This window comes from Crassostrea angulata, chromosome 1 (genome assembly GCF_025612915.1).
Source record: "Crassostrea angulata isolate pt1a10 chromosome 1, ASM2561291v2, whole genome shotgun sequence".
In the NCBI taxonomy this organism is placed as follows: domain Eukaryota; kingdom Metazoa; phylum Mollusca; class Bivalvia; order Ostreida; family Ostreidae; genus Magallana; species Magallana angulata.
In genome coordinates this window covers 22,524,123-22,540,569 of record NC_069111.1, presented here as the reverse complement: position 1 = coordinate 22,540,569, position 16,447 = coordinate 22,524,123, and the positions used below count along the sequence as shown (strand labels likewise).

Below are 16,447 nucleotides of genomic sequence, written 5' to 3'. Positions count from 1 at the left end.
ATAGTGGACACTCTAAAATATTTTTATATGAATACATCCAGATGGAGTTTTTTAGCTCACCTGAACCGAAGGTTCAAGTGAGCTTTTCTGATCACCCGTTGTCCGTCGTCCGTCCGTCCGTCTGTCTGTCTGTCCGTCCGTCTGTAAACTTTTCACATTTTCAACTTCTTCTCAAAAACCACTGGGCCAAATTTAACCAAATTTGGTACAAAGCATCCTCATGGAAAGGGGGTTATAAATTGTAAAAATAAAGGGCACAGCCCTTTTCAAAAGGGAGATAATTGCGAAACAGTAAGTATAGGGTGCATGTCTTTAAAAATCTTCTTCTCAAGAACCACTGCACCAGAAATGCCAATATTTACACAAAAGCTTGTATATATAGTGAAGATTCTAAATTGTAAAAATCGTGACCCTCGGACCAAAACTGGGGCCCCAGGCGGGGTTCAAATTTTAACATAGAAATACATAGGAAAATGTTTTAAAAATCTTCTTCTCAAGAACCACTGCACCAGAAATGCCAATATTTACACAAAAGCTTGTATATATAGTGAAGATTCTAAATTGTAAAAATTGTGACCCTCGGACCAAAACTGGGGCCCCAGGCGGGGTTCAAAGTTTAACATAGAAATACATAGGAAAATGTTTTAAAAATCTTCTTCTCAAGAACCACTGCACCAGAAATGCCAATATTTACACAAAAGCTTGTATATATAGTGAAGATTCTAAATTGTAAAAATCGTGACCCTCGGACCAAAACTGGGGCCCCAGGCGGGGTTCAAAGTTTAACATAGAAATACATAGGAAAATGTTTTAAAAATCTTCTTCTCAAGAACCACTGCACCAGAAATGCCAATATTTACACAAAAGCTTGTATACATAGTGAAGATTCTAAATTGTAAAAATCGTGACCCTCGGACCAAAACTGGGGCCCCAGGCGGGGTTCAAATTTAACATAGATATACCTTAGGAAAATGTTTAAAAAATCTTCTTCTCAAGAACCACTGCACCAGAAATGCCAATATTTACACAAAAGCTTGTATATATAGTGAAGATTCTAAATTGTAACAATCGTGACCCTCGGACCAAAACTGGGGCCCCAGGCGGGGTTCAAAGTTTAACATAGATATACCTTAGGAAAATGTTTAAAAAATCTTCTTCTCAAGAACCACTGCACCAGAAATGCCAATATTTACACAAAAGCTTGTATGTATAATGAAGATTCTAAATTGTAGAAATCGTGACCCTCAAATCAAAACTGCAGCCCCAGGCGGGGTTCAAAGTTTAACATAGAACTACATATGAAAAATGTTTAAAAATTTTCTTCTCAAAAACCACTTCACAAAAAATGCCAATACATACACAAACGGTTGTATATATAGTGAAGATTGTAAAAATAGTGATCCCTGAACAAAAAGTGGGGCCCCAGTAGGGGTTTAGATTTTAACATATATAGGAAAATGTTTTAAAATCTTCTTCTCAAGAACTATAGTGCAACTGTTTGGGATATTACTATGCATACATGTACATCCTTAAATAATGTAGATTCAAAAAATTGTAACTCCCGGACAATTGATGGGCACCAAGAGGGGTTCAAAATTTAAACATTTTAAAAAACATAAAGGAAAAGTTTAAAAATTTTCTTCTCAAGAACTACAATGTTTTAGTTTGTGGAATTTCTATGCCTTCGCTCATATAGATTCCTAATTGGTAAAATCGTGACCCCCGGACCAATACTGGGGCCCCAAGATGGGATCAAAGTTTATTATAGAAATAAAAAGGTAACGTTAAAATATCTTCTTCTCGAGAACTACAATGCCTCAATTTGTGAGATTACTATCATGCATACAACCTTGGATAATGAAGGTTCGACAGTTTTTAAATAGTGACCCCTGGACTAATACTAGGGACCCAAGATGGGTTTAAAGTTAAATGTAGAAGTACCGGTATATATGGAAAATGTTTAAAAATCTTCTTTTCGAGAACTACAATGCATCAATTTGTCAGATAACTACGTAAGCACCCTCAAATAGTGTAGATTCGAAATTATAAAAGCTGTGACCTAAATCTAATACTGGGGCCCCAAGAGGTGTTCAAAGTTTAGCATAGAAATATAGAGGGAAAATGTTTTTCTAGGGAACTATAATGCTTCAGCTTGTGAGATAACTATGCAAGCATCCTTAAATAATGTATATTCCAAATAATTAAAACTTTAGCCCTGGACTAATACTGTGGCCCCAAGAGGGGTTCAAAGTTTAACATAGAAAGATATATTGAAAATGTTTTTAAAAAATTTTTCTCGAGAACTATAATGCTACAGTTTGTGAGATTATTATGCAAGGATCCTCAAATTGTGTAAACTCTAATGTAGTGGAACCAAGAGTTATCTTTCTTGATGTTCTGTACAGTCTGAGAGTTATTTCTCTTGAAGTGGAACTCTGCTACGTTCAGTTTTTCAGGTTGTGTACGTGCGGTCCTACCGCAGTGCTACACATTTTCATTCCTATGTTACTGTTTATGTTGTTCAAGCCAACCATAAACCTCGGACCATAACTGGGTCCCCAGAAAGGGGTTCAATGTTTAAAATAGAAAAAGCATATGCTACGAAATGTAATGTTACAAGGAACTGCTGTTCAGGTGAGCGACGTGGCCCATGGGCCTCTTGTTTGTATTTATTTCTTAACTAAATTTATGTTTTATAAGTATTCTATCAACTGACAATGCAAACTTTTTGTTTGTCAATGAAAATTTTTTAGGTGCTAATAAGAACATAAAAGACAAGTGTGGCTGAATTCATTTGTCCGAAGGGGGCCATGGTTTAGATGGAGCAAGTGTTTAGGGAAATTTGATGATCTGTAAAATGGGCTTTGGTTTTTGGGCTATTTTAATACTTTTTCATGTAAACCAAAAGTTTCTATCATGATAAAGGAACAAATAATATCATCATTAATAAATAATATAACTATTTTTAGAAGCTGTTTAATTTACATACCTTCAAAGATGACATCCTTTGAACATACGGACTAGAATATTGCATGCCATTATCTTAAAAGCTGTTGACTAACAGAAAATGTGGGGGAGTTGAGGTCTTATTTTTGAGAGGGGGTCTTGAAATTGAACTATGGTAGTAAATTTTGCTCTCATATACTCTACAGGCGTATCAGGAGATTCCAAGCCTCATCGAGTGCAGACACCTCCACCAAGTCAGGGGAGACAATTACTGTGCAATCAGGGGCACGCTCCTTCAGTGCTTTATACAGAACATTAATGTGTTAACCAAGTGGAACAGTGCCGAGTCTGTGATCAATCGGTTACAGACTCTCTATAGAAATCCAAACTCAGGACTCTCACAGTGGACTTTTGCCCACAGACTTCCCTTTAACAAGAAGGATAAATTACCGACCATGTCTGAATGTGTTCAGTGTCTGTTTGCAAAGGTACATGTACCGATTGAATAGGATTTATTAACCCCTTATTATACCCCCTGTGCAACTTTTTGCTGATGGGGATATTACTTTCTACGTATTTATAAATGATTTTAAGTGATATCATATATTATCATATACATGTGTACAACTAATTTAATACACCAGTTACCAACAGATGTCAAAATGAAATGAATTAACTTGATATTGGTAAACCTGATGTTGAATTGTAAATATCATATATTAATAGACCTGGACTCACCAATATTCATATTCTTTATTTTAAATTGAACAGTTTTCTGAATGTCAAAGTCTTTCAACCAATGAGGAGAGGAACAGCTGGCCTGTTAACCTTTTGAACCTTGACACCAAAGTGGACCTCCAGTGTATGGAGGCCATCAAACTGCTGATGTTCCTGGAGGCCCATTCTCTGTACGAGGCCAGTCAGAAAGGGGATGATGTCCCTGTGTTTGTGTGGCTGCTGTTTGCCAGGGACACTTCAGAGAACCCAGAGTCTCTACTCAAGAACCACATCAACCCTGTGGGAGATTCAGGGGGACTGGAGCAGGTGAGTGCATAGGATGAGTTGACTTTCATTTCAGACAGGGCTAAAAAACGTAAACCTTGTAGTGTGAATATTTCTTGCCTCAAATCAGTGCATTTTGTATTTTACTACGATTTTCTTCCTCTAATGCCTCTTTGCTCTTCAAATTGAAGACAGTTTCGAATAAGTATGTACTGAACTGAAAGCAATCAACCGTAACTACCTTAATGGAAGCATGCTTTGTTTGAGGACATTGTTCACTCCGTGTTATTTGAGACAGGTGCAACGCAAAAAAATAATGCCAAGCAAAAAATGTTGCGACATCTAAAATGTGTGTCCCCTGAGTATGCCTAATGATGCTGTTTTATGTGTTTAACAGATAGAGATGATCTTACTGGGTCACACGTTAGAAGTAACAATCAAGGTCCTGCGACTCCAGCAGTACGGGGAGGAAGACTTTGTCACCTACTACCCTGATGACAGGAGAGAGTCCTGGCCCCTCATTGTCCTGATTGCTGAGGATGACAGGCATTACAATGCACCTGTTGTTTAATAACCACACACTGTTTTTTCTTGTCTTCAATAGAGGAACTTTAAAACAACAGGCAGAGCAACAGGCTTCCCTTTTATTAAGTTTCCCAAACAAAGTTTGGAGACTTATTGTGTTGTCCAGGTCTAGAGTCTTCTGTCTCCAATGGAAGACCCTTCCATATTTGTACTGTTTCTTTTTTCCCTTTTATTATGTAGGTCTTTGGTTTGTTTTTGTTCAGTTTCTTTTTTCCAATTATTTTTTTTTCTTACAAATTTTTGGCACATGATTTCTTGGAGATGGTTTGGTCAATTTTCTGGAAACTCTCAGATTTAATTAATAATGAACTGAACTTAAGGCTTATGTAATTTTTTATTTTGATGACGGCATTTCTGTTCTTGAGATATCAACACTTTAGCTATTTTTAAAGGGTTGACTTGTCCTTAGTTCTCCTATAGTCAGTTTCAAGATATTTATACATCACATTTGGATGAATATTAATAAAAATACACATAACTGTGAAAGAAGTGCATTTTACTAAATAAAAGGGAAAATACCCATGATAACTTCATTGACACATCATTTTTCACTGGGAAAAATTGAAAGGAACAAAACCAGATTTTTTATGGAGATTTATAATGGGATATGTTTACATCTTTTCTCCATTCTGAAGTCACTTGGAATACCTCGCACAATATTTCAACGCTATCACCCTGGTCTGTTGCAATGCAGACTCGTTTGAACCATGAGCTATTTATGAATATAGAGTAATTAAGCAAAATGTGAATCAAGGATATCTTTGGACAGAGAATAAATGGTAAAAGATATCAAGATTAAACTTTTAAAATTGTAAATTGGTATGGGACACCTCCATTTCGTGACGTACTTCCAACTAAAATAAACGATGAAATCAAGCATAATTTTATAACTTTTTCTTTCCATAAATTGCTACCTAACAGTTTAGTACAATTGGTTAAAGTGTTAACTACAAATCTGTATGTGATGAATTCGAATCCTGTCGGGGCTTTTATAATTTTTTACCTTTCCAAAAAAGTTTAAAACATAATTTCAAATGATGAAAGTATTTTGATTAAAATGTACTTTAATCCACATTAATTTTGACAGGTGTCCCATACCACCGTTACAAAGAAATTTATAGGGAAATGTTTAAAAATCTTCTCAAGAACAACAGCTAAAGTTTGTGAGATTACTATGCAAGCAATCTCATATAATGTTGTCTTTGGGGGGGGGGCTCAAATTTCAACACAGAAATATATATGTATAAAAATGATGCTATGAACTGTTGTTCAGATGAGTGATTATTATTGTTTATTTTGATTTAGTTAAAATGCCATGAAAAGATTTTTTTTTAAGTGGTATAATTCAGTGACATGTGATGAGATGAATGTGAAAGCACCAAATGATGATATTTTAAAAAGAAAAGTCTTAATTGGTAGAGTGCTATTCTTGATTTATTGTGCTCCATCTGAATCTAAACATTTTGAGCAACTGACACATATAGTATTTTGATCATCTTAAAAGAAAATATATTTATGCAAATCTTGAGTGCAGAAAAAAAAATTAAAATATTAAATATTGCATTTTCATTGATTTATATATCTCATTACACAGAACATGCCATTTTTCGTTCTTGATGTGTCAAATATCAGGATTATTTCATATTTATTTTGTGTATCACATTACAATTTTTTTTGTATCACAAGATACATGTATCATGATTGAAACTCATACTCAACACCAGCTAGTCAATTACCATACTCTATTCACCACATGCTGCATATACATGTATACACTGGCACTATGGATTGTCCTAGCATGCCTGGTCCAGTAGTATTTATTGGTTAGAACATTATATTTGGGTCACAATTGGGGCTTCACTGACATTTTGTATTTTATATGCTGTTCATCAGGTTATCATTTCACAGATTTCTACCAAATGTTCTTTCAGTTATCAACAAAAAAAGTTCAGATGTGTTCACTATTTAGAATAGTATTCATGTTCATGTGTATATTTTAATTGCTTTACAACATATGATTCGGTTTAAATAATCGAATAATGAAGTGTTGTTAATATTGTACTTAGGGTGATATGGGACACCTCCATATTGTGACGTACTATTTATCGAAATAATCAATAAAATGAAGTTTAATTATAAAAGTAGGTTCTTTCCCACAGTTAGCACCTAACAACGTAGCGCTGTGGGTTAGAGGGTTCACTACGAACCTGTAAGTGATGAGTTCGAATCCCACTGGGCGTTTTAAAGCTTTTATTTACCTTTTTGAAAATTCTAAACCAGTGAAAATATTTTAATTATAGTATACTTTGACCCACGTTAACATTGACATACATGTATGTCCCATATCACTTTAACCAGCAAATCTTAAAATTTTTCATAGTTTGGCAATTCTTGGCCTCTATCTAGCTCAACTTTCTCTTCTTCAGGTTTTTCATTGTTGGAAATTCTTGGCCTCTTTTTAGCTCAAATTTCTCTTCTTCTACTTTCGATCTTTTGAACTTTCAGAAGGAGGTTAGGATGCTATGTAGGGTTGTAAGAGTTTGATATAAAAGTAAACTTGATATCATAGTGACGCTTAAACAAACCACTTCGTCAACTGAGATTTAGTTAGATTTTTATTATTACAGCAAAACACTCCTATAGTCGGGGACAGACAATGTTGTTTCATTATAAGCGTAATTTGTGACTGTGAATGTACCCAATTGGATGTGTATTCTATTTAGTGCTTTTGGTGGAATGCGGCTTCCGCTAAATCAAGTGCATCAGTAAATGTCATGCATATATGTATAAAAATAGTCATATTCAGGAATACTTTAACTAAATCCTCGCCAACTTGTTCAAAAACTAATTTCCGCAAAATATTGTACATGCCAAATGTAATACGTTAACACGATATCCATCAAGTTTAAAACATGTAATAAAGTCAGCGGGAATGAAAATCATTGTGCTGTAATCATCAATTCATTATAAACGTGTTCGCTATAACCGTGTTGTACTGTATCTTGGTACAAGTGGTTTCTTGCAGTTTGACACTTTCTATTACTTTAGTGTTTTAAGAATTTGTGATATAATTCTTGAAAAAAACTTTCCATTTTTTTTATGTTATGGAAAACATTGTCTTCAAACTGTTTTACCTTATATTCCTGTTGGCTTATATATAGGTAGACATAATAAAAAAGCCTTCATTGACTTAAAAAATGAAGGACATTTTTAACTTGTTGACGCTCATTAACTGAATGATGTTGAACAAGAGGATGTATGTGACTAATTATGTAAATGTTAGGTTTTTGTTTTATATGTTTAATGTGGGTATGTGCCCTACAGTAGCCTTAAAGGTTTTATTCTATGGGGCGCTGTTTTAATATTTTTTAAAAGGTATTTTCTGATATCAGTAATTCAAATAAAATGGCAAATAAATTTCCCATATTTAAGAGGCAGTCTACGATAGAACCATGCAAAATCAAAATTTTATAATTAAGGGTGTAGATTAATTTTCATAGTTTATCTGGATATATCTAAAGTATATTGTCTATTTTATCAAATTTTCATGGTTAAATTTATCTGCACCACTGAAATCCCCCAGATAAGACCATTTCTATTTTTAGCTCATTATTCATAATAAATTTCATGCATGAATAAGGCTAATTTCATAGAGTCATTTAAGTATTAAATAGAGTTTAATCATACATGGAGTCAGATTCACATAACATCTGATACAAATACCTTTGATTTGGTGCACACATATTTTTTAATTAATTCGTTGATTTTAAGCTAGATGATCAAATATTATAATAAGATAGGTAATGTCCAAAACACACTACTTCTCTAAGTAGGATATAAAACCTCAAGAAACGTTTTAAATTTAGAGTTTCTTGGTTCAAACAATAGAATTATCCATAAAAAAATATATTTGAATGGGAATTTGGTTGCAAATAAATATTAAGCTTATATTCCGGTGTTTAAATTCGGGATTTTTACAAATTAAATTATCTCCCTTTGTGGAACTCTCGTGTAAAGAAGATAAAGAAGAATGATTGGAGAAAGCCAGATGTCAACAAAATGGATGGTTTGAAATGTAGTTTTGGTGAAAATTGTAAAGAGAAAGCAGATAATATACTTTAGGATTGTAAGAAAAACACTTCAGCACACTTGAGATTTTTTAAATGTACCTCTGAGTCAGATTTTGTACAAATACCAGAATCATCGTGCTGGTGTGCATCATCTTCGCTAGCCAAGTGTTTTCGGTCCACTCTGCTCCCCACAAACCCTTGGCAGATTAAGCGATTTAAACTGTGGCTGACAGGTGCGACATCTAGCGAATGCACTGAAATTAAACTACTGGGTTCAACCAATCGCGCGATAGCTTTCATAACCTACTTGATAAATATCGTAAACAAGACAACATGGCGGCTATCAGTGTAAAAATATCGGAGATACAGAACTTTTTTCAGATCCAACTGACAGAAAATCAAATTCGTGGGATAAAGGGCTTAGCGGCTGGCCAGGACGTTTTCGTAGGCACACGGACGGGAAGTGGAAAATCTTTAATTTACGAAAGTTGTCCAATTATCTTTGGCGAGTCGAGTGTGTGTGTGGTAATATCCCCACTTCTCAGCATCATGAAAGAGCAGGTGAATAGACTATCTGGTCTAGGTTTGAAAGCAACATATATTGGGAAAAAAGATTGCTGTATAGACGACGTTACGAGGGGATATTATCAGTTTGTCTTTGGAAATCCTGAAGTGCTGGTTGGAAACGACAAATGGAGAGGAATATTTCGACATCCCGAATTTTCTCAACGACACAAGTTGACAGTTATTGATGAGGCACACACAGTTTATCAATGGTAGTGTATATATGAATTAATACCTAACAGTATAAATACAGTTTATTTTATGATAATACAATTTAGAATACCCTTATAGGAATATTCATGCCCAACATTTCATGATTAAAAAATGTATTAATTTATTTGAATTTGAAATAAAAATAGCTAACACTTGTCAAGTAAGAGTGTCAAATATTTAAGCATTGAATCATTATTTCATGAAAGATATAGTAAATTGGCAAATAAATTATTAGTGACATAATTTCATCTACAAGGACTGACTGTTATTGCTATTATGTATTTCATAGGGGCGAGAAAAAGGATTCTGATGATGCCTTCAGGGAACATTTCTCAAAGATCGGCGAGTTGAGGTCCCTCAGTTTGAACATTCCACTACTCTCTCTTACAGCAACCGCAAGTCCGTCAAATAGGAAACGAATCCTGAAAAGTTTATGTTTCCGTGATAATCACATTGTAATAATTGACAGTCCTGACAGACCAAACATCAAGATTAATGTTAAATGTGTAAAAAATAATTCTGACATTAGTGACATATTTTCATGGGTTATTGACGAACTCAACTCAAGGAAAAAAAATGCACAAAGAATTGTGATATTCTGTGAAAGCATTAAAGACTGCGCCGTTCTCTACACCATGTTCAGACGGAAATGTGATGCTTCTTTAGTACAAATGTTCCACAGCAAAACCGCAGAGCACATCAAGGAAAAAATTCGCATTGATATGGAGTCAGAAGATGGCCAAATTAGGGTCCTTATTAGTACAAATGCTGCAGGAATGGGAGTGAACTTTAAAGGCCTGCATAATGTTGTTCACTATGGACCTCCACGTGACCTTGACACACTAGTACAGCAAATGGGCAGGGCAGGAAGAGATGGTGAATTCTCTGTTGAATTAATTTTATACAAAAATCATAAGGGACATTTAAAAAAAATAGACAGCGACGTTCTTTCATTGATAAAATCAGAGGATCAGTGCCGAAGAAACATTTTGTGTAAAGCATACAACGCTCATTCACACATTTTTGAACACTTGCATGAATGTTGTGATTTTTGTGAAAAGACCTGCAAATGCTTAGACTGTCCTAGGCTATCTCATCCTGTATTTAATGCAATTGAGCCACAGGAAGAGGACGCATTTCAACGTGATGTGACTGATGAGAATAAGATAACTCTCAAACATAAACTAGAACTTTTACAAAGTAATCTACCTAAGTTATTTGGCAACAATTCGGAACTAAGTGTAGAAACTATTAAGTGTATTACTGACAATTGTCACAGAATATTTACAACAAGCGATGTGATGGAATATGGAACAATCTGGCTGCTCGACACTGCTGAACAAGTGATTAAGATTTTTGATGATGTATTTGATGATATTATAATATATGGTTCATCAGACTCTGAAAACGACTTCACTTGATGTATTAAGTTGTGCATATTGAAGTTTAATTTTGTCAGAATTTAATAAAAGATAAGTAAATTTCACAGATAAAATTTTATTTTATGTATATTTTCAATCACACTTAAATAGCATACATCATGCAAGCAGAATTTTTAGCATGGTGTAAATTTAGAACCTGAATAGTTCTGAATTATTTTCTCTAGAAGTTATTCTAGTGATTATATGACTCACTTTAAGAACCCGTGAGAACCTCATTTTTTCAAAATGGAATAAGTTGGGTTTTTTTAAAGTTAAATTGATTCCAAAATTACTAAAAATTCAGCTTAAAAATACATAAAAAATTATAACAAGTCAGAATCTAGCTATTATTGCCCTTTATGTTGACTCGTTAAAATGAATTCTCAGTTCATATTAATTGATAACACACATTCACAATGTATAAACTTTTACATCATTTCAAACGATGCTCTCTCCTTTTGCTTACTTATCCAAATGTGCAGTTTATGAAGGTTTACCTTTTCAAAAACATCTTTTATGTTTTTGAAATTTTCAAATTGGCGCCCTTGAATGTTTTCAAAGATGTCACCTGCCATCAACTCCATCAGCATCAAATTTATGTCAGAAGATTTATCAGTCTTTGTCCTTGATTTACCAGAGGGTTTCATTGACACCTGATACCTAATATTCTCTCTCAGCTCATCTTGGATTTGACATGCTAATGCTGTAGTCTGGGCACTATTAAAGGTAAAGTTTGAACCCTGCTCTTTTATTTTCTTCTTTACTAGCTGAACACAAATTTCCACTAAGTTGTCATTTGGAATGTTTCCATCAATAGTTCCGTTAAGATTTGCTGTTGTATTCCATTTGTATTCAAAGGCTTGCTTAGGTGTTAAGATGGCCTGTTCATAGGCCATCATTCTCCACAGCCAAAGCTGATACTTGGTATGTCCGGCAACATTTGCACACAGCATTTCAAATTTTGCATTCAAAAATATCCGGTTTCCGTCGCCCATTTTATAAGCATCAGATGTATCTCTTAAGATAAGAGCAGCTTTCATGAACGACGACCGCCATACTGCAACCTTGTCCCCCTTTTTGGGTTCTTCTCGTGCAGCAGTAAGGAAATGCCAATTGTGTTCTCTCTCTAGATGGCGTTTAAAGTGTCCAATTGTCTTGTAGTTTTTCTGACACGTGCACATATACTGACTGGTGACGGCATCAAACATGCTATGTAGCCTGGCATTTTGTGCGTCTAGCCTGGCAGCTTCTTCAACCAAATCTTGGAGATGAGTTGATCCTGGGAGTTTAGAAATTTGAAAAGTTTCATTAGAACAAAATAAATGTTAACCGAACATAATAATATATAAATAGTGCCTGCTTGGGAGGGTACCAGTTGAAATTGACACCCCTCGAAAACCATTGAATATCAATTTCAACTGGTACCCTCCCAAGCAGGCACTATTTATTTTATTATACTGAATGTCTTTATTTTATAGCAAATTTTACTGCTTTTATATAGAAAAGACGTGAGTTCTACGGCGAACCGTACGCGCATAATATACGCGCATGTAACAATTCGTTCTATCGGCTTGTTGCCAAGTGTGTTGCTAACGCCGAGGGTATTAGAATGAATTGTCAACTGCGTCTAAACCAATCAGATTTTAGTATTTAACATGAAAGTATAATAATTACTATTATTCTATAAAACTTATACCTATGTGTCTCCTCAAAGATAAATAATAATTAGTATTGTTTTATAAAACTTATCCCTATGTGTCTCCTCAATGAATAATGTTCATGGAATTAACCTTGATTGATTTTTATGGTTAGATGGTTATGATTTTGCTATAAACTGCATAGGTGGAAAAGGAAGAAAATCGGCTTAAAAAAATGACTTAAATGTAAACTATGAATAATCAGCAGGTGAATTATGTGTTGTATTCAAAACAAAAAGCATATATTAGTCATATACTGTATTGATTTTCCTTGCTTAATTAATAGAATGTCATATTCATTATGAGAAAGAGAATCACGGTATGAACTTTGTACATGTTTCAATGGGGTTACATGTAATGTTAACCTTGCAAGTTGATATGTTTGTTGATCACTGCCTCAGCCAGATTTCTAAGCCATGATAGCTGCTCCTCATTTGAATACATTGATAAAATGTTGGGGTTCCACTGTTGAGGAGATCCATTTAGGTCATTCAGTCCCATAACATCCATTGTGGCCCCAAGTATAAATGCATCCAAAGCATCCTCCACAAAAGCATAATGAGCTCTATGAAAATTTTATGGATTATATGGATGTATAACTACATGTACAATTTTCAGTACACACCCCCCCCCCCAAAAAAAACCCCAAAAATAAACACACAAAAAACAAACAAAACCAAAACAGACTGACAATAAAATATCTGTGTTTATCTCCTTAAGTTAGGAAAATTAAACCAATTAATAGACATACCTGTATGCTTCAACAACTTTATCTTTTCCAGTAACATCCACTCTGTGAATGACATTTCGAAGTTGATAGAGTGTTCCTTGTTCAAATGCAGAGGATGGTTTGTAGAACTCCTGGTATATAAACTAGTCAAGAAAATACAAGAGCAATTATTGATACATGTATCAGATTAATAAAATGAATTGCAAAAATATTAAATAATATCCCCGATATACATGTACTGACTACTGATATGAAATATATATATTAACAAAGTATGCCTTTTTAGAAAACATAATTCATCAGATTTTTACTTTTTATGATTGATGTGCCATAGAAAAAAAAATAGTTGATTCTTTTGAAGTAAATTTGACAATTCAAACATTACAAATTCTTTCACTTCAACTGTTAGTAGGCTTTAATTTGTGAACAATATGCAATGTTAGTTAAATTTCAAATTTCATGCAAACAAACCTGAAGCATCATACTAAGGCATTGCATAACACTTGGGAAATTGTATATAATGGATTAAAGTAAAGTGTTTAATAAAAAAAGTGGTGGCTAAACTACCAGCATCCATTTTCAATACCTATGCATTTTGACTGTGGAATCACTTATATGTGTGGGGGTTATTTTTTTTTTAATTCATTGTATTTTTTATATTAAACTTGAGGCTCATAGAATTTTTACTATCTTGTTTAAAAATGAATAATAAATTCATTTATCAAGGATGTAAATTCACAGGTGAGTATCCAAAAATCTTGAAATCACAAATAATAATAATTCTACAGTAATTCATCTAACTTGTAATAAAATAATGATAATGGAACACTTACAAGAGTAACAAACACAAGCAGAAACCATCCAAATAACCAACAACTCCAAAACAGGAACTGAACCAATTCTTAGAACAGGAACAGAATATCAACCAAGGGGAATACCAGCAAAAAGTTCATCATTCTGTGAAGGCCCTCTGGTCTGTGAATAAGTCCTCCCAGTTTGTAATAATCTGTTTCACAGTTCTGCATTGCGAGTTGTGCTGTGTATGCTCGCTCATTAGTAAGCACATCACCACCAAATACTTTCCTTTCTAAAACTTCTGCTTTTTCCCCAAGAGTATGTGCTATATACTTCTGATGAATGTGCTCCAATATGCTAATTATGTCATCATGCAAATTTTCATTTTTGTCAAGCAAATCAAGTATGAAATGAGTTGACTTTTTTGAGGTTTCCTCCATGAAAGGATGATCGATGTGTTTTGGAACACAATGAGCAAAAGACTTTAAGCATTTAACATGTCTTGTGATAACCTTCAGTATATGATGGTTCATGTTTCTTTCCAAAATATTGATGTCTTGGGCATTGGGTAAAAATGAATGGTTTGGTAGTGATAAAATGTCATGCTTGGGTTTATCATCCAGCATAGTTGAATCTAGCACTCTTCGTTGTAAACCAACTAAGATAAACCAGTGAAAACTTTTCCTTTGATTTTCTTTTGTCATAGAAGAAGTCGATTTAAGAATGTCCAAATTGTCACCAATTATATCGAACGGGGGCTGAATTTCAGATTCTTTTAACTGACTTTCAATTCGAGAAATGTACTTCTCCCCATAACATTTTGTGGACTTGTCATTTGACTGGGCAACACAACTACTTGGATCTACCTCAAAGCTTGAGCACATGGACACAGCAGGACATTGTACCAACCCAACTTTAGTGAATATATTAAGTGGCAGAAGATGGCAAGCTTGTGGGACGGTAGATGTACATGTATAGTTGCATGAATCTGTTGTGTAGCATGACATATTTGACTTAGCAGTGGCTGTGTCACTGACGTAGGCAGTTGAAAAGTTCATGTCAAAGTATGAGTGCATTGTCACTCTAGAACATATACCTTGCTGACTGGAGTCTGTGAAATAACTGGAACTATCAGTCACATCTTGTTCATGGAGTGCAGATACCATTTCTTTGGTTTTCTTCTTGTTGAACTGAAGACTTGATTGATGCACCTGACATAGAATTGTGTTCTCTATCTTCTTCTTCTGAATGTCAATCAGTGAAACATGCTTCTTGTGAGTAGCTGAACAGCCCACAGAAAATCCAAGGCATCTAAGCAAATCTATTGTCTAATATGAAATGAAATGTAGATCATGTAATACATACTTATGTGCAATCACACATTAACACAAATCTAAATCTTAATTGTAATTTGATAAGGAAAACAATGGCAAGTGAAATGTTTAAAATCATAATGAATTTACATCAGTCTGAACATTAAATTGTTATCATACTGTCCAAATCTAATATGTTTCAAAATATAAAACCTACGAGGTAGGGTGATACAATCAACAATAAACAAACAAATAAATTACTTCGAGTAAATTAGCTGTTTAAATGATGATTACAGTGAGTAATGAATATCCTAAATATAATCCTTGTGTCCTGAATATTTTGAGTATTTTTTTCAAAGATTGCATTAATTTTAGATGAAAAAAGTAAAACTGGAAATGATTATTGTAAAAAATGAGTTTGTTTAGGGATTGAATTTTTAAGTCCTTAACCTTAGAATGAAGGTGATACTAGTGAGAATAATTGAATAAATGCACATACTTCATCAGTGGCTCCACCATGGTCTAATAACTGACCTACAGCATGGTGAATAAGTGACATATTTTGGTTTCTGTGGTGCAAAATAACTGCTGCTGAAGATACCAAAGCTACAGGCTTGGTAGTGTTCATAGTATCCTCCAGTATCTGGGAGAAGGCTGGAGCTTTCTCTTTCAGTTCATTTGCAATTTTTAGAAAATCAATTGAAATTATGTCCTCAGAGGTATTGCCCCTCAAAATTGAAGGATCATTTTTACCACAAAGAAGTTTACATTCTTCTTTCACACACTTTGAAAGAACTTTCACTGCCTTCTCTTTAAAGTTTTTAACTTTCACCAGTTTATTAAGAATGACCTCTGGTTTATTGCCTCTGACAATTCCCACCATCACACTATACAGTCCTTTCTCTCTTATTATTTTTGTCCGAACTTTTCTGTCATTTTGTCCTCTGTATGATATCTATAAGTTAATTTCAATATAATAATTATAATACATGTATATTGTTTGATATAATCTAAACTTGTGATTCTTTAACTATAACTACTAAAAGCTGATATATATGAACCATTCATGAGTACCTTGGCTTTCATTGGGGAGAACAGCAATTGTTGAGGC

The 16,447-nt window shown here is 34.1% G+C and overlaps 3 protein-coding genes across 13 annotated transcripts in view; 2 read left to right on the top strand and 1 right to left on the bottom strand.

The window, feature by feature from the left end:
• The window catches only part of LOC128165242 (uncharacterized), a 28,281-nt gene extending 20,587 nt beyond the window's left edge, over positions 1–7,694 (top strand). For all 11 annotated transcript variants that reach the window (XM_052829582.1, XM_052829594.1, XM_052829573.1 and 8 more), the window contains 3 exons: positions 3,153–3,434; positions 3,718–3,990; positions 4,346–7,694. In XM_052829582.1, coding sequence (XP_052685542.1) covers positions 3,153–3,434; positions 3,718–3,990; positions 4,346–4,519 — 729 coding nt within the window. In that variant the 3' untranslated portion in view covers positions 4,520–7,694. The remainder of the gene's footprint in view (positions 1–3,152; positions 3,435–3,717; positions 3,991–4,345) is intronic.
• Positions 7,695–8,761: 1,067 nt separating this feature from the next.
• Positions 8,762–10,869, top strand: LOC128165369 (uncharacterized). Its single transcript, XM_052829798.1, has 2 exons — positions 8,762–9,379; positions 9,670–10,869. Exons 1-2 carry the CDS (start codon positions 8,937–8,939, stop codon positions 10,799–10,801), a joined length of 1,575 nt encoding a protein of 524 aa, XP_052685758.1. The 5' UTR covers positions 8,762–8,936; the 3' UTR covers positions 10,802–10,869.
• Positions 10,870–11,140: 271 nt separating this feature from the next.
• Positions 11,141–15,895, bottom strand: LOC128191742 (uncharacterized). The gene is made up of 6 exons (XM_052863987.1): positions 15,836–15,895; positions 15,235–15,351; positions 15,120–15,134; positions 13,250–13,371; positions 12,864–13,063; positions 11,141–12,080 (listed from the first exon to the last, which is right to left on the bottom strand). The coding sequence occupies exons 1-6, from the start codon at positions 15,893–15,895 to the stop codon at positions 11,230–11,232; spliced, it is 1,365 nt and encodes a 454-aa protein (XP_052719947.1). The 3' UTR covers positions 11,141–11,229.
• Positions 15,896–16,447: the final 552 nt, after the last annotated feature.